The sequence below is a fragment of the Melanotaenia boesemani genome, chromosome 23 (genome assembly GCF_017639745.1).
Source record: "Melanotaenia boesemani isolate fMelBoe1 chromosome 23, fMelBoe1.pri, whole genome shotgun sequence".
NCBI classification, from domain to species: domain Eukaryota; kingdom Metazoa; phylum Chordata; class Actinopteri; order Atheriniformes; family Melanotaeniidae; genus Melanotaenia; species Melanotaenia boesemani.
Genome location: NC_055704.1, coordinates 22,231,030 through 22,252,832, shown reverse-complemented (window position 1 = coordinate 22,252,832; position 21,803 = coordinate 22,231,030). Strand labels below are relative to the sequence as shown.

Sequence of the window (21,803 nt, the reverse complement as noted above, 5' to 3'; positions counted from 1 at the left end):
TCAGGCTTCTAAGATAAAAGAACACTAACATAATACATATATTTTTGTACCATGACCAATTTAAGATACTTGCCTCTAAAACGTGTGCTGTAGCTGCATAATTGGAGGTAAATGGGGCAATTTAACAGCCTTTTAACCTCTTTAGCAAGTCACTGATGAAAATTGTTCCCTCTGAAAAAAACTCTTTTTAAGGATGTCTGTTAAAGTGAATTCTCTTAGATTGAGGTTAGTCTTGAGTTTGCTTTTCTTTAACTGCATGCCCTTTAAAATGACCAACATGGATATCTTCTGATCCTACTGCCCTGTTACAGCCCTTCTAGTCTTTAAAGTAACAGGAGATGATATTACCAAGGGTAATTGGATGTTCTGAAGGTTGGAAGCTTTTATTGGTATAGTGGATGTTTTCATATAGGAGTAGACTCACTGATAGTGTTGCTGAGCACAAAAATGCCATTAGGATGACAAATGTGGATTATGCAATGGCACTACATTACATGTACACAGGACATGATGACTCAAGTAACAAAAGTTGTGATGTTGGAAGTCATAGAGAAGGACATCAGAGGAGGTGATTGTATGAAAAAACTGCTGCAACATTTCCTGAATTCAAGGATGAAATAGGGCTTTTCCTTTTCTGTAAAAAAAAATCAAAATGTGGAAATTTTTGTTTTCAATTTTAACAATTATTGAAAATGCCTTTGAAAAAATGTAATCCAGCATTTTTCATTATCCCTCAGTATCAAATATTAATCTTTAATCTTAGATAAATGTAATGTTTCTGCAGCATCACTCTCATCTGGTGTCACCAGCACAGACGTCAAGAACAATCCTGACACAGAGTTTGGTCATTTTGCTAAATTATAATGTTGATGAACAACCATCAAGATAAAAACTGTGGATAACTGTCTCCTTATTGTTGACAGTCAAAGTTTTAAACATTTGCTGATACAGTAATTCTCAAAGAAGTATTAAAATGGAATCTTAATGCTATCAGGACTGATAAATTTCATAAACACTGTTTGATTCATTTCCAACTTTACTTTAAAGTTAAAAGAAATGGAATAAATTTGTTGTACAGCAGAGAATAATTTTCTGGACCAAACTGTAGCAAAATCAATAAGAGTGCAGAAACTGCCAATTTAAATGTCTATCGTAAAATAACATGAAAAACCTATAACTGTGAAAATACATAAAACTTCAATTTTTAAAAATGATATATAATTTTGTTTCACATAAAGGGATGTTATACGGCCATGTAAAATTGGAAGAGAGTTTATTTCATTTTTCAAATGACCAAATTTATTAGGGCTTGTGCAGTTACATGCAGAAAATGAAAGAAGAGATGGCACACATACTGCTCTCCAGTTGGTAAAAGGCCAGCAGGAGGAAAATGAGGGCATTGTGGGTGAAGGGGAGGGGGGAGTCAAAGCCAACGTGGAAAAACATGCTTTCTGCCAGGTGGCATGTGCCATGTTGGGGTTTGCTTGCATTTTTAAGTGTTTTACATGTCAGAGCAAGAACTTAGCATATCCGTGAGTGTGTGGGAGGTAGCAGCAGAAAAGCACAGGAGCTGCATGAGAATGCTGGGATTTCCACCTCAGGCAACGAGATTGCTGCCTATCAGACGTGCCTCCACCTCTCCCACAATTGTTACCACTCTCCTGACCACATGGCCCGGCTTTCACACGTTCATTTTAACACTTGGCAGCTCCAAAGCATATACAGAGAAAAGAAAAGGAAGAAGGGCTCCAGTCCAGTTGGTGGATGGGTTAAGTGGTGGAGAGGATGGTTAGAGGATGGGTCTGAATACTGATTCAGACTGCAGAGGTAGCTTGTATAGCATAAGCTGCTGATTTCAAAAAAGGAGAGGAAGGTGGTAGGAAATAGAAAGGTGATAAGAGGGGATGTGGAGAATGGGAAAATTCAGACACGGTGAGCTTGGGTGAAGAGGAGAAAGACAGCAAAGGAAGGAGAAGTGAAGTAGGTGGGCAAAGGTGTAACTTCTAGGTGAAGCAAGAAGCCAAAAAAATTTAAAGAAAACAAGCATGAGAATAAAATAAGCTTAGAGTGGGGTGTGCAGTTGACAGACTCAGAAGGAAGAAAGAGGACTAGACAGGATTGCTGAAGGCTTCCTTCAAATCACACAGATCCTTTAAAAATCCTCCTCAGACTGAGTAATGCAACTGCAACACTTCAGTCCATCTGAGAAGTTTAAGGACAAACCAGGAAACGACCTTTCAATAGCATTCACTGTTCGAAGCAGAAACTGGCTTTGATTTGCATCCTTCAAATGACACCACTGCTGGAGATGAGAAATGCGTGATGTGACTGAGCAAGCATTTAATTTTTTATTTGGAGCTTACAAATGGATTTTCTGCTCTCTTTTAATCAAACAAAAACACATTTTGAGGATGGGAAACCAGTGGTTAAGCTGGAAATCCATTACATTTAAATATTTTAGGATTATTTGTTTACTTTGGTGCCCTCTTGTTTTCTTAGTGTAAGAACCTACAACATGCTAACATGCTTGCACTGTAAACTAAGTGCTCTTACCTCACATGCATATAATAAAAGTCTGTTGCTTAAACAATGCATGGCCCCCAGATATAAGTGAGGCACTTTTACTCCTGCAAATTTTCTTATGAATTACATGGATAAGTACAAGAACATGTCTTATTAGGACATTTACAACGTCTGTAATATCAAATCATGCTCAATAATGTAAGTAGGATTTATAAAGCTGCTTCACATCATCTGCCTTTCACGTATCACTGCTTTTACATTAAAACAAAAGCATATGCTCTCTTGAGTTGTTTCTCACTCTTCACCTCTCTCATTGTTCATCAATTTGCAAAACTGTCGGAGGTCCGTGTTTAGCAAGTAAACCTAGCTTGTGAATTCAGATCTGACATTTATTTTCTACTCCTTATGTCGTGTGGGTTCATGTCTGTGTCTGTCGCTCACAGAATATATTTAAAAGCTGTTCTATTTTTCTCCCCCTTTTTTGCATGCTAATGTGCACTGTTCCTGACCCACACTCTTTAGGAATTATGACTTAATGGCACGATATATCAATCTGGATTAACAGAAACAATGCAAATGCAGCCGAGTGGAACAGATGGGGCTCGGTGCGCTGCGTTTTGTGCACGCGGGTGTGTTTGCAGCACTGGCAGAGGCAATTCATGTGACCTTGATGGAGGCAAAGAACATTCAGAACCATGGACAGCTCTGAAGCAGATGCATTGCCTTTAAAAGTATAGATGTTATTATTATCTGTTGTTTTAATAACCTTCAGTAAAGGTTTGATCAGATAATTAAAATCCAAGTCTCAGTTTGTTGAAAAATTTGAAATGTATTTGTAGTTTTGAAAGAACGAAAGGGGGAAACTGCTGCATCAAAAGAGCACGAGTGTGAATTTAGCTCATTTACATCACATTTTCAAAACATTTTTGCAAAGGCACTGCTGATGCACAATAATCAGACTCCTACCACTGCGGAAATATCAACTTTGCAATGAAATTATATAATTGTCAGTGAGGAAATATTTGGATGAATCTGTATTATCCTCCATTTGAAGGAATATTGACTTGTGATACCCATCAGGTATATGAGATAATATTGTAGAAACACTAATAGTTGGTAACAATTGCTTGGTTGCTATTATGAATTCCCTGTATGACTCTAAGCAGCTCATTAAAAATGTAATGCTTCTTTTTCATTGGTTATTAGATATTCAGGTAGCCCATTAATTTTATCTATCAGAAAATTGTGAAAATGGTTTAATACCTTCATACAATATAGCCTGATTAACAAGCTTGTTAGTTGCTCTGAAATGGCTGTGATGTGATTTACACCCAAGTAATATCTTTCCCTCTCTCTGGAACATTTTAGATCCTGCAAATAAGCCATTATATTCTGTACAATCAACCATCAAGGTCCCGTGATATGCCTTGAGGAGTATACTTGTTTTAAAATGTGTGTTTACAATTTCGGCTCACTCTAACACCTGCTAAACTGCTGCCTCGGTCCAAAAACAGATCGGATTTAATACCAAGCACATTCAAATTCTTCAAACAGTAAAAAGAGTAAAACGAGGAGCTGCTAAAGAAAACAAAAGACCTCTAATATCTGAAATATGCAACATTACTAAAGGAATGACTTAAGTTAAAATCTGTACTGCTGACAAACACTTAATCTTTAGTGTTTAGTCCTACAGAGTCTATCTCAGTGAATAATTCTCCGACTCTTAGAGTGCCAGTTTGAGTCCTTAAAATCAATACATACTGTACTTGCTGGTGATTTAACAACGCAGCAATAATGTGAATATAGAGGAGGGGCTTGAATTACCTGTGAGGGAAATTAAGCCTAAGCTCATCAGCGAAGTTAATCAAGGTCAAATCAATACAGCAGAGTTTCAGCCGTGTCTCTTTCCAGGTGTTATACATTCTTAAAGATTATTTTAAGGTTTATTCAGGACATGTGTAACAACTTGGTTGATTACCATCTGTGACATTACATGTATATCTGATGGCCCTGGAATAAATACATTTTCTATATTTAGACTCCTAACACTGGCAGTGTGCTGCAGGAAAATACCTTATTGGGATCGTGGAAGCTTTTTATTTTAATTGTATGAAGCAGACCATGATGTCTGACTTATTTGACAAGATGCAGCTTCTAATTTGCATCGTCAGGATACAACATGCGACTTACTCCGCTTTCCTGGCCAGTCCAACTGAGCGGCAGAGGGTGGTGGGAGTCTGCGGAACCAGTGACTTGCAGCAGGCGTTCCTCTTGTCCTCCTCGGCGGAATCGGTGCCGGCTTTGCTCACTTTGGGCGACTGCTGCGAGGTGGGAACAAGCTGGAGCTGCTGCGGGTGGTGGGAAGTCGGCGCAGGGGGAGTCGGGTGTTGCTGAGGCTGGGCCGCTAAACCGGTAATCTGCTGCTGATGTTGCTGAGGAGGAGGCGGTTGCTGCTGCGCCTGCTGCTGCTGCGCGTGCTGGCCGAGATGAGCCGCGGCTTTGTTGCTGCTCCCTGGGTGCTGATGGAGGTGGGCTGGCGCCTGGGGACTAGCGCTGCGGTGATTTGGATGGTGATGGTGGTGGTGATGATGCTGAGCGGGCTGTTGGACGTAGAGCTGGGGGTCCCGCAACTGTCGGTTCTCTCCGATCAGATCCTCCACCTTCCGCTCCAGTTCGTCGATGCGTTGGCGCTGCGTCTGGATCAGGCTTTGCTGGTTCTGGACGATGGTGGTGAGTTCCTTCAGGTAAAGAACGGCTTTCATGGGATTATCAAGCAGGCTCTCCATTACTAAGTGCAGCAGTGGCTGTGTGCCCGGTTGTGTTGGCTTCTTCTTCAGCTGTTTTTGTCGTTTGAATCCGTCGATAGGGCCTCTAAACACTTGTGTATCCGGGATGCTGTGGCGGCGGTTTGACGCCTCTACGCTTCTGCGAGGTGGGTAGATTCTCTTCCTCTCTCTGTGTGCTTAATGAGGATACCAGAAATGGTGCTGATGCAAGGGGGATGAGCATCAGCAAAGTGCGGAGGCGGGGCCGTAGTGAAACAGTGATGTCAACACGCAGAGCAAATGATGAAGGAGAATTGCGATTTATTTTCGCAAGTTTTGCATTTTATAAGTATTCTTTTTTTTACCATGGTTTCCAAGCCTTTTCGCCTAACAATGAGTCTCTCTAACTTTTGCATCCGTCCAAAATTGCTTTTAATTGAAAATTTTGGAGTTAAGTTAAGCGTCTTTTCTCACTCTGACTTTCTACTTGAGCCTCGAGCCTTAACAGAACGTTAAAAACACACATTTAAAACAAGTAAAACATAATTAAAACGTACTAAAAAAGGGGGGAAATAAAAGAAAAACAACAGAAGTTGACAGGGTTATACTTCACATGTTCAGGATGGTCATGGCAGAGAGAATAAAACATTGTATCGACCGTTTTCCGGACCAGTGGAACTTAACATCGACCTGAAGGTGGCAACTGTAAGAACGTGTATGGGTCCTTGGGTATCAGGGTGGCTTTCCTGAGGCCTGGATTTTTTTTTTTTTTTTTTTTTTTTTTTTTTCTGCGTATCCAGGTGTTTTGGGGTTAACCCTGGGTTTTCTGTACAACGAAGCTGGTACACTTCTTACCGGGGTCAGTCACCAACTTATGCGAACGGTTAACATGCTCCAGGAGCAGGTAACGTTCTGAATAAGAGATCAACGAGTATAAAAGCACCACCTGCTGATCAAAGTTCTCTTGGAAAATGACCTGCCTATTTCTAGAAGACCCAGTCGACGTTGGTGCGCTTAGGAGAGGAGCGCTTGTGGAAGAAATAGTTTTTTAGGCATAGACGCATCCTTTTGATTGTCACTGAGCGCTTTGAAAAATGTTTTTGTGCTTGTTTTTGAATTGTTCTCAAGACGGTTTATGTCCACTAGGGTTGCATCTGAAATAACGAGGTTAATAATAATGCACTGCAGAACCATGAAGCTATGAAATGCCCTCGTGCCATCACGAAAATAATAATCCAACATGAACGCGCTCACAAGGGGGCTGAGCCTCTAGAAGCACTACAAAGCGCAGACCTCCATCAAGCCATTTTAAATATTTTATTTAATTATTTTTACTTATTTGTTTATTTTATTATCTTTAAGCCAATGCTTGTGGGCATTGCTTTTTGGTTAGAAGCTATAAGCTCCCCATAGTAAAGAATCATAAAAAAAAAAAAATCTTGAATCCAGGCGGTGATGCAGATCACCCCCAAAATGTGTTAATTTTATTCCTTTTTCTGACATTTCCTGAAATTCTAACCAAAATCCGACCATAACTTTTTAACAAACAGAGAGACAAGGAAGCGCTCTGCTCTAGATGTACATTTATACTTGCCTATTAATTAATATTGTATAATTACCCAAATTTATGCATTTACAGTTGAGTTGCAGTTGGGTTTTGTTTTATGTATGATGGTGAGGAGGTTGAGGAGGAAATATTGAAGGTGAATAAAGAATCGATCAGTGATTTGTACACCCCAGTTAAAATGTCCTTGCTGACACAGAAAGCCCTGAGTTTCCTGAGCAGGTGGAGGTGCTGCCGGATCTTTTTTGGAGATTGTGTCATCATGTGGTTTGAAGGACAGGCAGGTGTCAATTTCAGATCAAAGAAATTTAAAAACCTGAACCTGCTGCACTTGTTGGCCCTGGAAGCTGAGTGGTGTGAACAAAGATGATGGGGAGTTGCCTCTGCCCCCACAGCACAGCTCCCTGGTCTTAGTAATATTGAGCTCCAGTGACATGTCAGAAGAAAAGTCTGGACCAGACAGCTGACTGTCTGCTGGTACTCAGACAAAGCCTGAGTGTCTCTCCGGTGGGCCACCCCAGGCCATGTCACCCGTGTACCTAAAAAGTCTTGTTCCTCCTCCGGTGTAGACAGAGAAGAGAAAAGGAGACAAAACACAGCCATGTATGGGCAGTTTGGAGTTTAAAACTGGTGCTCTGGATTTAAAATCTTTAAAAAACACAACCTGTTGAGGTCTATCCTGTAAAAAAAAAAAACCTCAATCTCAGAGGGTTAAAAAAAAAGACCTCATTTCACTACTTGTTTCAAAAGCTGCTCCATTGAGCAGATGTGGATTATATAATCACTTCTTAATCAGAGTTGCATTTAAAAGGTGTATAGTTGTCATAGTGTGTGAGTTTCTGTGTTCAATGTTCAACTATGTCTTTTGAGATGTTAGTTTCTAAAGTCTTGTTATTTAGGTTTTGGTATTTTTATCACTTTATCATTTTAGGTTTTGTCTTATTTTTGTAACGTGTTTTTAGATCATTCAACTTCGTGTTTTTTGTTGTAGTCCCTTCTTTTTGTTCATTTTGGTTAGGTTTACTCCTGTCTTTGTCACCCCTGGTTTCTGCCAATTCTCCCATGTTGCCCATTTCTCATTAGACCCCCATTATATTAATCGCCCAAGTTATTTTCTCTGCCAAGTCATTGCTTTTGTGTGTGACGCTACGATGTGATATTACAACACTGAGATGGTTGCACTTGCTTTAGGTATTTAACGTAATGTCAATGGCAACAGCCAGAGATTTGAGCCAACCTAAAATCTGCATACTGTATATGCTCTGTACCACCAAAACAGATGTGATTCTGCACATAGAGTTCAGTGTCACTTGTTTCCTTTTCTTACATCTTTAGCTTGCAAGCATTTATGTCCTTTTAATTACAGTACTGAAAGGGTATAGATATTTGTCTCCATCCAGCCAAATTTTCCTAGCCTTATTGTCTTTTATCACCTGGTATGAAAGCTATCACAACATGTCTGTGCCTAAAATAAACCTTCCCCTACTCCCAGGCCAAACCAGATTTTTAAGGTAAAGAAGTGGATTATTCTTTGACTAAGCCAGTCACTAGATTTCAGCAAAATTTAGCTGCATTTCATAAAGTGAGGGCAAAACTGTTGGCACAAAAACACAAAAAAGGTATCACAGAGAGGGACACTTTGCTCTTTGATGACAACTTAAGTCAACTGAAAAAGATTCTCAACAACTTTTCTTTTTATTTATGTTAATTTGTCCAGTGAGCACCTGCATGTAAAAGAGGGTTCTATGTGCTCAAGATGGGTAATTCCCAGCTCTTCTGCCAGTTTGGATTAAAGTCCTCTAGTTTTGCATCCTCTGTGCATTTTAAAGAATTCAGGTACTATTTTATCACAGTTAAATCAGGGAGATTGAGACTCTTTTCACTTCAGTATGAGAATTAATTAAATGAGCTGAAGCTCAGGAAGTCCCTGCTCACCTGGCAGATGTAATTAGCATCTCTTGTGTTGATGTGCTGGTCAAAAAGTAATTTATGTATTTTAGATAGTAGCGGTTTATTCTCTTTTTTTTCTTCTAAATATTCTTTTCAGTTCAGAGAGGATTGATAGGGGGATTGTTGACCTGCAGTGTTAGTTAACAACATTATTGATTCCTCCAAATGCTCCTCACTTAGCAGTAAAGTACGAAAATCATGTGATGAAACTTAGATCTAAATTTTACAGGGTGGTTGCAGGAACTTTGTCCACATATTCATTTCCCCTATCCAAATAAATCATGGGTTAAAATAAACCATTATCCTTATTGTTTCCTAAAGTTAAGCAGTTAGTAGGAAAGCAGAAAAAAAGTAAGAGAATGGATTTAAGGTTGCACAGATGATCTTTCCTGACGTTTTAACTGATTTGACTGCAGGAAACCTGAGCGGTAGTGTTTTAAATGTGCAAATTCACTCTTTTTTTGTCAGCTGAAGGGCTTTATTTGACTTAAGCCTAACTAATTATGTTCTTCTAAACAAAAACCTACCTAAATTATTCAAATTATTGGTCCTTTTTCCACATTGCATCAGTAAATAAACATATAGTTGTAATTAACCTTATTTTCATGAGATCTGATGCTATAGTGGAACAGACCTATAAATTAATTTTCTTGTGACATTATTTAAAGTTTAATTAGACATTCTTAAAACAGCTCAGAGAAATTGTGAATATCCTATGTCCTTGAGATGATAAAATATTAGGACAACAGTGGTGAGCCAGGCTGGGGGCAGCCAGGTCCTTTTTCCATATGGCTGCTTTAAAAGCAGCATGAAGTGAAAAATGGCTTCCTGGGCCAACCGACAACACATGGCTGGACGGAGCCAAAAATGAGCTTTTTACAGCTGGAGTGTAAAAACTGAAATGGTGCAGGCAGTGACTTTGGTGCTGAGCTGACATCTGCAAGGTCTGGCCTTGTTTATGATGTAGTCTTGTGGAAGAGGTACAACTCACCTTTAACACCAGTTACCTTGCACTGAGAGTGCTGCACTTTTTTGACCTGAAATGACAAAAACAAGGTGCGGTGTGATATGAATGATCAAGGTCTCCTGCATCTGCAGATAAAAAGGTGACCTTAAACATAAAAGCAAATAGCTTCTCAGTCATATTTCTTATGTTTGGAGAGACTGGCAAAGACACACATCAGAAAGGTAATGCCACCTACATTTAACCCATTTCAATTTGTATACAGACACAAAAGGCCAACAGAGGATGCAAGACTCCTTTTAATGAAATCTTGCTGAACAAACTGGGACCCAAACTACACGTTCCAGACTTTAATTCACCAGTATGAATTCAGACTCTGGGTTTGACAAACTGCTCACAATGGTGTCAGAGGTAGCAAGCAAACCTGATGTTTCCAGCGACTTCCAGTATCACACTGCAGAAAAAAGTCAGGATTTCTTCTGAATCGTAACTGTGGCTTAGGAATAACCAATTAACAAAATAATTATTTTACCATCAGATGACTGTTTTTACTACATAGAAAGGCATGGCTGGGGTAATGAATTGCTTAGAAATATTAAGTGTAAACTAACCTTCACTTAGGTAAACTTCAGATGTCCCACAATTCAGTAAATGCAGCATATAATGCACCATCACTGAAAATATCTTTGGCTGTTTGTTTTTACAAACAGCCAATGATCACCACTAAGTTGTAATAATCAGAAAATTATATATATATACATATATATATATTAGGTCTAGTTTTTTATCATCATCATCATCAAATATTAAATTTGCTAATGACATTTTTGAGTGTTGACGTAGAACAGCATATCAAAGTGCATTACATGCTGCATTTAATGACACTTCGGACACCTGAATTTTACCTAAGTAAAGGCTACTTTACACTTAAGGTTAGTAATTGCTTGTTACCCCTAAGCCACAGTTATGGTTGAGAAAAAAACCTGAAATATTTTTTTATATTTTTCACCCTTTTGGCTCGTTGCACCTTTCATTGTTATGTCACTTGGGTGATGTTTGAATTTTATCTTGTTGTCTCCTATAACAATTAACTGTTCAATATCTTTAAACAAACTTTAAAAATCACACAATTATAATTCCTGTTTCAAATGTCTTTTTTGTGAAGAAGTTAAGTTTACCAATCTTAAAGTTTCACCCCCTCTTTGGATATAAGTTTTTATTTCAAAGCTGTGTGAAATGAGTATCAGCTTACCCCCTGAGTGCTGTTGAATCTCAGCTTTTCCCTCATTACTCAGTGGCATTTGGTGTCTGAAGGTCTGAGAGACCCTGCTATTGTGATCCCACAGTAAGATGGGAGAAATGGAAACTTGTCTGTAAAGATGCACAAAAAAAGTCTGAAACAATCCAGAACTACCTTCTCTGTTTTGGACTGCAGTATAAGAAGCTTTCTCTTGTTGGAGCTTTCATTCCATCACTACAGCATTTTTAAAATATTCCTCACTTCTCCCTAATGTTCAAACTCTAACATCAAAGAAAATGCTATGTTCTGTATTTCTTTGGGGGGACTGTTTCTCTTTAATATTAATTAAAGGCTTATTATGCTATTCTGGAGTCATAAATTAATGCACATGATGCCCTAAAATGAGTCTTTGGTTATGGCTGTTACATATCACTTTGTCATAAAATGCTGAAAAAAGAAGTTATTTAACAAATCTAATACACCAATATTCAATTTATAGTTGAACAAGGAACACATAGCAGATGTTTAAAGTGAGACTTTTTAATACTCCATGAAGATGATCAACCTATCTTTAACTTAATGGTAAAAACACATCTGAAAACAGTTGGCGCATCAAAAGGCTGAGAAAGTAAATAGTACTAAAAAGAAACAATTGATTGCACATGTTGCAGCTGATTAGGTTAATTGGCAACAAGTAAGTAACATTAGGGTAAAAAAAGAGCACCTTAGGGAGGCAGAGTCTCCCAGAAGGAAAGATTGGTGTAGAATCAGCAATCTGCAAAAAACTGCTAATTTATTTGACATCATTTAAAATAGTGAACACAAAAACTGGGCTTGTTGATGGTGCATGAGATAAGAGCACAAAGCAATTTCATTTAAACCTGAAGGGATTATGGTCTTTTGTTCTGGGTGTACTGTTTAAAAAACATATCCTTTAAGCGCTATTCAGAATATCATCATAGTAAATTATTGCATCAATGACTTATAACATGGTGGAAATTATTTTTGGGGCTATTTATATCTTCTGTAAAGGTTTTACGAGGTCCTGTTGAAAATTCTTGCTGGTTGGCAGTTATGTGTTCAATCACTTTTAGGTTTGCAGAAATTTAAATTACAATGGCCAATTTTAGCTCTCAAATGTTGTTATTGGTCTTAAGCCAGGGTGTACAGACTGAAACTAGAGGCTGCTACAGATCAACATGAAGGACTGTATTGCCTTCGCCAGCAGGGGGCTCTGAACAGCTGAAGATTCAGTAGAAAAGAAGAGTGATGCCTTGTGTTTAATGCAACATAGGTCATTAATACAAACACCATCTCACTTAAATGGGAAGTAGTTAAACTTCTGCATTTCTTGTGTTTCTCCTACCTACGTAACACGTATGTTTCTTTGCCACTTTCTGGAGGCATCTTCACACTATATAGAACATTTTTAAGAACTTTACAAACAGTTGAAAAAGGAAAATTTCAATATCTTTAGGTGCATTTCAACCAGCAGCACCAAAACTTTTTTTTTTTTTTTTTTTGCCCCAAAAGGGGGTAAACAGTTAAATATTAATGTTTTATTAAATCCCACATCTTCCTCTTTTCTCCTTTCTTTTCCTCTGCTTTTCAAACCTGCCCCTGAACCAAAAGTTTTTTAACTGTATTAATTCAAAATCTATCCATTTTCTTTGGGTTTTTGTGTTAAATCTGAGATGATTTAGTCACTGAAATAGAAATAAACAGCTGAGAGTATTTTACTGCTCTGGCACAGTGCTACAAAAGAACTGCCCCAAAGTTGCAGTGCAATCTCGAAATATATTTTAGCCCCTGATTATTGGAATGAAGGAGGATGAAAAAAGGACCACCTATAAGCTGCTGGTTTTTATTTCTTTTTTATTTTGCTTTTGATAATTAATTTTAAATTTTGTTAAAAGGTTTGGAGGGAATGAAAAGGACTTTAGTAGAGCATTGCAGTGTTACTAATGGAACATTGTTCTAAATCTCAAGTTGCACACAGACACAAAGGTTCAAAGCTCTGTGCTTATCATCCAATCCCATCCTTCCTCCTCGTGAGGATTTTATGGCCTGTTAACGGGCTTGACTTGACGTCAGCTCTGATGTGGAAGCACTTATATGAGTTGGCTTTCTCCCATGCTGCTTGGACAGGTTTTACTTTACACTTTTTACTTTACAGGGTCACTTTATGAGTCTCCACATATTTAAGGGTTTTAACAAATGACAAATATGACCATTTCATCTGAGGTGTTTTATTATCATTTTTGATGCTGTGAGACAGTCTTGCCTCAACAATTGCTTGAAAGAATTTAGAAATGAATAGTCTCCCTTTATGCAGTTTAACCTTTAAGAATTGGTTAACTTAAATGGTGGAGTTTGAGTATCTCAGGCTTTTGTTCACCAGTTATGGCAAGTTAAAGCAAGCAGTCAGATTGGTGCAGCATCAGCGGTAATGAGGGCATTACAGTGATCCATTATTCTGAAGAGGGAGCTGAGCCACGCCAAGTTACTCACCCATCTTCGCTCTAATCCTCATTTCATGACACTTGGGTAATGACTGAAAGAGTAAGATGATGGATACAAAAGGGCTGAAATATACAACCTTCTGATGGTGGCAGGGCTCAGCCTTAGGGGTAGGGTAAGCATCCTTACTCTATGGCTTTACTCCAAACTCTGGGAAGAGCTCCAGGGGGAGTTTGGAGTAGAGCTGCTGCTCCTTTACATTTGAAAAGGGTCACCTGAGGTTGTAGGGGCATCTGATGCATTGTGGTCATCTCCATTTGGAGGTTTTTGAAGTGCAACCAGCTAGGATGAGACTCTAAGGAAGACCCAGGACATGTTCGAGGGATTATATTTCCAATCCAATCCTTAGACAATCATTCAGGCCAGGGCTGCATTTCAGTTTAAGTGAAAATTTTTCCCACAGTTCAAAGTCGGCATAATTCATCAAAAGCAGTGAAAGAGAATTTTTTTATTTTATGATCCACTCAGAAATGGCAACTCTATGGAGTGTGTGCTGTGCATGGATTAAGCTGCTCTACATGAGCCAAATGATATCAAAATGAATTTAGAGTCCCATAGGATTTGTCCTTTGGGCACACAAATGTCTGTAAAATTTCATGCCATATTTCAATATTTTTAGTTTAAATCAGACAGATGGACCAATCAAGCAACTCCCATCCCCAGAGCTTCACTGATGGGATGCAGATTGAAGACAGAAAATACTGCAAACTCTTTTAGTACAGTGCACTGATGAGGTAGGTCCAGGTAAAATCCATTACTCTTCATTGATTTCTCTTTGTGTCTCAAAGCTTAACAGAAGATGAAGATAAAAGAGAAGGCGATGGATAACAGAGGGAGTTCTACTAATGAGATGTGGGTTGTGGAAAAGAGTTTTTTTTTTTTTTTATCCATTTTTTCCAAGTGTTGAACAGCTTATTTTAAAAACCACAAAGAACTTTTGAAGTTTGGAACAGTAGGTCACAGAATTTTTGTTGTTTCTGCCAAGAAAAAGCAAGAAGCTGCAAGTCTTAACAAACTCGCTCCTTCATAGGTACATTTCAGCAACCCTCCCTATGCTAACATCACTATTAATAATTTGAGACAGGCTGTTTACACAGTCGCTCCAAGCAGGCCTGAGGCAACACATGATCAGCCAAACTGTGTTATCTTTGTGTGTCTTGTTAAGGGTTTAGATTCTATTAGAACTGTAAGCACATTTCCCCAGAAAGTTGAAAACTTTCAGTTCAAACTCACTATTTAAAAAAAAATACAGTTACAATAAACTTCAGGAAAGCTGTATCTTTCTCAAGTTGAATATTTAATAGTTTATATTTGATGGCCTTTACAAAGCTTCCCACCTGGTTTTAACATGGGAGGAGTTCAGTTGTTACATCTTCTTGATCCTTAGCCAGCTTTGGTGTCTAAAACCAATAGTCATCAGACCCATCTTCCTGTCTATTAGCTCAGGGGAGATCATAATGAAAAGGAGAGTAAGGCTAATCGAGCTGATGGAAGGAAAGTTGTGGATGATGAAAGGCTGAAGACACAACGACTGAATAATTAATTTATCAGTAGATAAAAAAAATTGATGTTTTTGATTGAGGCAATAATAACTAGTCATCAGGCAGATAATGCTCCTCTTTCTAGAGCAAGAAGCAATACTGAGCAATTCACATGTTTTATTAATAGGTTTATAAATACTTCATGTTGTATCTGTGCAGAACTTCTGCAGTTCCTTCCTATTTTAGCATTGTGCAGTGAATGGGACATCAACAAGGATAGACCAAAGCCCACTGGGGGTTGGTCAGTGTCAAAATTTACCACCTCTGAACCCTTTTGTCTTTACAGCGCAGTGATTTTCTGTACACGACAAAAGAGCTGAGCTATCACTTAATCATCTCTTCATGGTGCGTGGGGTCATGATGGGTGGAGGAGATCTTCAGCTCCAAAGTTTATCTGACATTTCAAGAGCAGCTGGAAATAATTTTTCTGAATGGGCTGTGTTCAGGGCAACCACTGATGATGCAACTGTACAGAGCTGCCATTAAGTGGTTGGTGAAAGTTGTAATGGCAACTTGTTAACCCATTTTGGACACCTGACATGAATCCAGTTTAATGTCATGTCAGGTGTCCAGCATTACGTGCTTGCAGGACTTGGCTGGTTTGTTGGACCTCTGTTACAACTCCACCTCGAAATCCAGGGGATCAAGGGCCGGACCAAACTTAAAGATATATACACTGTTTTCTTACAAACCCAGGTTCCAATTCAAACACAAAACAAAACAACCAAAGGTGTCCAGGGTACGGAATATCTTGTACGGTTAAAGGAAAAAATGAAAACCAATTAACTGAAGGTGTCCTCAATTGAGGTAACAATTAACAAATACAAAATAAATAGTTCTCTTTACTTATTTTTAACTTTAACAACCTATACAAATCTTAAACCCTTATACAAACCAAAATCTTAAACATACTTCAAGCTTCTTTTGAAAAACAAACCAAAATCAATACCACAAAATAAATCAGAAAGCTATTTAAACTATAAACCAAATACAGCTACAAAACTTACCAAAAACAAAAGGCTATTCACAAACGATGAGAGCAAACTATCTCAATTTATCTTAACTCAAACACAATCATGTAACTATTGGGAAAACTAAATGCTCCTACAATCAATCAACCAACGCTTCACTAACAATCCCAGATGGCAAGCTGAGGGCTTAATGACCAGCTGCCCCAAATGTTGGCGCTTCCTCCCTTTTAAAGGTGTTCCGTTGGTTGGTTTGGCTGGATGGCAGTCGTCCAATCAGGGAGTCAGAAGAGCAGGGAGGTCGCTCAGATCCACAGCCAATCGCAGAGTTGCAATCACACAGTTGGATTTGCATTAACACAGAACCAGGCCACAGGCCAGGGGGATGTGACACCTCAGAGGCAGTTTACATCAACCAACAGGCCAAGTAGAACATGGGTGAGGCAGTTACAGAGGGGAAAAACTCAGCTGTGGGATGTTCAGCTATACTATGGAAGCCTTGAAGAAATTCTGGCAAACTGTTAGATGACTCAGAATTGGTCTTGGTACTTCACCAACTGTTTATGATGTAAGTGGAATGCTGCTGACCTCAACTGGAAATAAAGTCTAGAGGTAGAATTACTTTGAGCATTATCTGAATCGAACTAATACAGCTTAATGAAAACAGAGGCTGGGGAGTTCAGGTGAGACTCCCTATCACTGGGGCTGAGGCCACTGACGTGGTTAAACAACTCCACTCTGGTAAACCAGGAACAATGCAGTTTTAGCCCTGGTGGGTAACGAGTAGTCCTTCTGAGGAGGAGGTGAAGCTGAGGTGGGGCTGCTTGGGAGATGAGTAAGTCTTGTGCCCTCAGTCCTGGTGCTGGAGGGCATACCAATCCTGTGCTGGCACCCGCGCACTCAAATTTGCATAACTGATCAAACCACACCACCGCAGTCATAATATTGATTGGAGCCCTTAGCTGGCTTGAGAAAGTGAAGGGGTGTCTTGGGAAGAGCTGGAGAAAATGGTTGTCAAGAGGGAGGTCAGAAGGTAACTGGTGACTGTTGCCACTGTTACCTGGACATGGATGGATGGATGGATGGATGGATGGATGGATGGATGGATGGATGGATGGATGGATGGATGGATGGATGGATGGATGGATGGATGGATGGATGGATGGACGGATGGATGGACGGACGGACGAACTCCTTTGAGCTCGATATGGAAAGATGGAATTTTACCCTAAAACATACTTTATGTAATGCTATTTCAAAGGCTCCAATAGCTTCACAATAAGCATCAATTACTTTCATGAAATGCATTATGGTTACTATGTCATTAGCTAAACTCACTCCTGATCATTGTACCAGTGGCCCACGCCTTTTATACTAAACCTACAATTTAATATCAAACCTCAAAGATGCATATATTTTCAAGTGCTCCTCTCCAGTTCCATTATCTTGTCCAATTAGTGATATTTCTGGTTGGAAAAAAGACAAACATGGCAAAAGTCTAAATATCATTTGAGACTTCAGCACAGCTGAAAACTAAATCTACAAATTCATTACCTATTCGTTATCTATATGAACAGATACAGAATAAATCCTGCCAGTGAATACTATGTACAGTATTATTAATATGATAGACAGTAAAATGTAAATTCAGTGCAAAGTCTAAATGTATAACCGTGGATGTTGTTGCTGTATGGAGGAGTTGTACAGTTGGATGGCCACAGGTAAGAATGATTTCTTGTGTGGTTCAGTGGAGCATTTAGGTGGTATCAGTCTCTTACTGAATGTTCTCCTGTGACTGATCAGCAGGTTGTGAATCCAGTGGGAGGCATTGTCTTTATTATGGACAACATTCTCCTCTCCGACACCACCGTCAGAGAGTCCAGCTCCATCCCCACCATGTTACTGGCTTTGTGGATCAGTTTGTTCCGTTTGTTTGTGTCTGCAACCCTCAGCCTGCTGCCCCAGCATGCAACACCTTAGAGGATAGCACTGGCCACCACAGAGTCATATAACATCCTAAGCAGTGTTTGGCAGATGTTAAACGACCTTAGCCACCTCAAAACATAGAGACGGCTCTGGTCCTTCTTGTAAAGTGCAGCAGTGTTCAAACCCAGTCCAGTTTATTGTCAATATGCACTCCAAGGTATTTATAATCCTTCACCATTTCCACATTGACGCCCTGTATTGAAACAGGTGTCGCTTGTGTTTTGGATCTCATCAATTCCTTAGTCTTTGTCACATTAAGCTACAGATGATTCTGCTAACATCATGTGACAAAGGAGTCCACAGTAGCTTGATATTTCACCTCATCTCCTCCACTGATACATCCAAATATAGCAGAGTCATCAGAAAACTTCTGAAGGTGGCAGGTAGCTGCAGTCAGCTGTGTAGCGGGTGAAAAGAAAGGGGGAGAGGACAGTCCCTTGTGGTGCTCCAGTGTTGCTGACCACCGTGTCCGACACTCTGTGGTCTTCTGGTCAGGTAGTCCACAAACCAGGACACAAGAGAATCATCCACCTGCATCGCTGTCAGCTTTTCACCCAGGAGGGTCCGCCTGATGGTACTGAATGCACTGGAAAAGTCAAAAAACATAACCCTCACAGCGCTCATCACCTGGTCCAGGTGGGTGTAGACAGGATTGTCTGTATTATTTCTATGATGTTGTCTGTGTATGTTAAAAAATTTAATTTAATTTAATTTCCTGACTGTTTAAACCCCTGAATCCACCAGTCTAATGCAATCTTAAAGCTCCTTTTCTGTGTCATTACCCTCAAATAAAGACCATCATTTAGAAAATAAACAAGATTCGACTCAAGCTGCTGTCACATCATGGCAGCACGCCATGATTTCACACATGGTGTTTAAAAGCAGCTGAAGCTCAGAGGTCATGGAAATGGGCTTGACATAAAAGAAAGAACAAAAAAAAAAAAAAGAAAAATTTGTTGGCCCAACCAACAGGGAAATGTGGATGTAAATTATTGTAATTAATCTTCTAAAAGTAATAATAATGTTGATGATAAAAATAGCAATACTAGTATTACTTGTTTTATTTTTAAGGTACTGTATGCTTTTGTTGCTCTTGCTGATTTACTGACATCTTTAACACTTATTAAAGCTTGACAAAAAAAATCTTAATTTTGTGGAGTTCACCATTTGCAAAAAAATTTTACAAAGGTCTTTAAAGAACTAAAACTTCTGTACACTATCTGTCCAACTCCGTCAAATCATTGATAATGCAGTGCAAATAATAATAATGCATTAATAATTAATCATTTATGTCATTTATTATACCGCCACACATTTAACAGAGTACAAGAGTCTGCAGAAGTTGTTTACCATTTATTCTTCCTCCAAGAGCGTTTTTACTCTATTCAAGGTCTCAGCACTTACACCCCTCTCAGCCAATCCCTGCTAGTGCTGAGCATGTATACTGAACTAACACCCACCTCAGTAAGTCTGAAGCTGGAGTCAGTCTATAACCTGAACTAACCTTTGCCTGGAGTCAAACTGGGTTCTGCAGAGTCTTTAGTGCTATCTGTCTAGCACTACTCTCAGATTAAACTTAATCTAAGCATTAATATGAATCATTGCAGTACTATGAAGACAGATGTATATGAAAATAATCATAATGTAAATTAACTAACACTACTACAGTAAATGTAAACAATTTTCCTGTTATGAGAAGAATCAAGTGACCCGGCCAGTCTTGTGAATAAGCATATGGATAGTACGTTCAGTCACACATGTGTCATGAGTATGCTTTGTCTAGATCTAATAGAAAATTACTAAATTGTGGCTACATGTAAAATGAGCAATATGGTTTGAATAAATGAAACTGATGAAAAAGTGCAGTCGTTAAACCGTGAGAACATAAGTCAGCGGTGTTGAACGCTGCAGGTTAAATAGCAAAAGGTCATATTTATGCAAAACTCTCATTACATGGGTAACATAATTAACATTGCCCCGAGCCAAAGCCGCTTAGACTCAACTGAACTTGAACTGGGAATATATTTGTTTACTTTGCAGTTACTAAATGCATTCAAAACCCCATAACTTTGACAAGCATGAGCAGGCTAAATTAACACTGTCACCAAAAAACATTTTTCAGGGTGCATGCCCGCTTGCATGTGCACAACATTAAGATACAAGCACGAAGCTCCCGGTTGTTGAAAAGTCTTCTATTGCTGGTCCCTCTGGCAATAAATACGCTGCTCGTGTTGCGTGTTGAAGATTAATGACATCAATCACACTCCCTCATCAGGCCGCACACATACACACTGCAAACACTGTAATCTGCTTCAGCATTTTCTTTGCAGACTAAATCTCATTCCTCTTCTCCTTTGAGGTAATTCAATGAGTGAAATGAACTGGCACTGCTAACAGCCACAGCAGTAATTATTTACTGTCAGCCGCTACTTCCATCTTACAACTTGTGGAAATATGGTTTCTCTTTTCCTGTTAGTCATAAAACAGAAAGGAACAGAGGGAGGATGTCAACTTAACTTTACTTAAGGCATTCTGTTTTCATTTGTGTAGCCCCAAATCACAGATAAAATTAATCAATCAGTCCAAACTGCAGGACCCAAAGGAGCTGCAGGAGCTACATAGCTTCTCTTTTTGGCCAACAATGAAATTGCCTATGTAACTCCTACATGATTGTCTATTAACCTATTAAATTATTAATGGCTTAAAATGAAACAACATTTATTGTTCTTATTTCCAAAAAAGGACTCTAACATTTACATTTCAGGCTGCATACTGATTATTTTCAATGCAATGCTTTTTTCCCTCTAAGCAGAGATAAAGCTTCATATTCTTGTGGTTTGGCCAGTGCTTTCATGCATATGTTTAAGTTGCTTTAACTTCCACTACTGAAGCTGAAGATATACATTTATGTTCATTCTTTTGCATCTGTGTGCTACCACCATGTGGCACATTCACTGAAGTGCACTGCAGAGACGCTGGTCTTGGCATGTCAAGCCACATCTTAATGTTTGTCATCTCAGCGAGTTTCACTGAAGGCTCTGGTGTCATGGCCTTTGTGCTGAACAGCCTCCAGCATGAGGTGTTGACATGAAGGTGTTCTGCATGTCATATCTGGACCATTTGTTCTGCATGAATGTGCTCCCATTTGTGTTTATCTTTAGGTACAGAATGCACATTGAAATCTGAATTGCTTTTCATTATCAGCTTGCAAAGGCTGATTCCAAGGGCACAAGAGGTTATGTAACAGCCTTTCGGCATGGACACAAATCTAAGCATGACACACACTCATACACTCTGCAGCTGCTGATTGAAATGCAGACAACTTTTCCTCATCTATCTTTCACACAGCACTTGGACTTGTTATCCTCCTAGAGAGACAAGCATCAGCTGTTTAAACACACAGGCTTTTCCATAACTCGCCCATAAAAGCATACAATACACCTTCTGAGGTTCACTTTACAGAGAACTTGAAGCTATTGTTGGTGCTACTGTCATACTTTAAATGACAGTGGCTGGGAGTCAGAAGCCAGTCAGCCCAGTGACAAACACACAGAGTAAGCACAGGAATGCATACGATGTGCAGGGCAGCTGTGTCTGTGGATTTTTTTCATCCAACTCAAGTTAAGCTTTTGTTGGCTTCAAGTTGTGAAAGCTTAAAATGGCTCAAAATTTAGATAAAGAACCTGAAATTTCTCGTTTGGTTTTATTTTCATTGTAGCATAATTTAATATTCAACTCAAAGATTTCCATTATACTTAAGTCCTAAAGCTTTATCTCTATTA

At 39.1% G+C, this 21,803-nt stretch overlaps 1 protein-coding gene across 3 annotated transcripts in view; it reads right to left on the bottom strand.

Moving 5' to 3' along the window:
- iqsec3a (IQ motif and Sec7 domain ArfGEF 3a) overlaps window positions 1-5,463 on the bottom strand; it is a 114,686-nt gene extending 109,223 nt beyond the window's left edge. For 2 of the 3 annotated variants that reach the window (XM_041976990.1, XM_041976992.1), the window contains exon 1: window positions 4,714-5,463. In XM_041976990.1, the coding sequence (XP_041832924.1) occupies window positions 4,714-5,309 (596 nt within the window). In that variant the 5' untranslated portion in view covers window positions 5,310-5,463. The remainder of the gene's footprint in view (window positions 1-4,713) is intronic. The other variant, XM_041976993.1, reaches the window with a different exon arrangement.
- Between the last annotated feature and the right edge of the window lie 16,340 nt (window positions 5,464-21,803).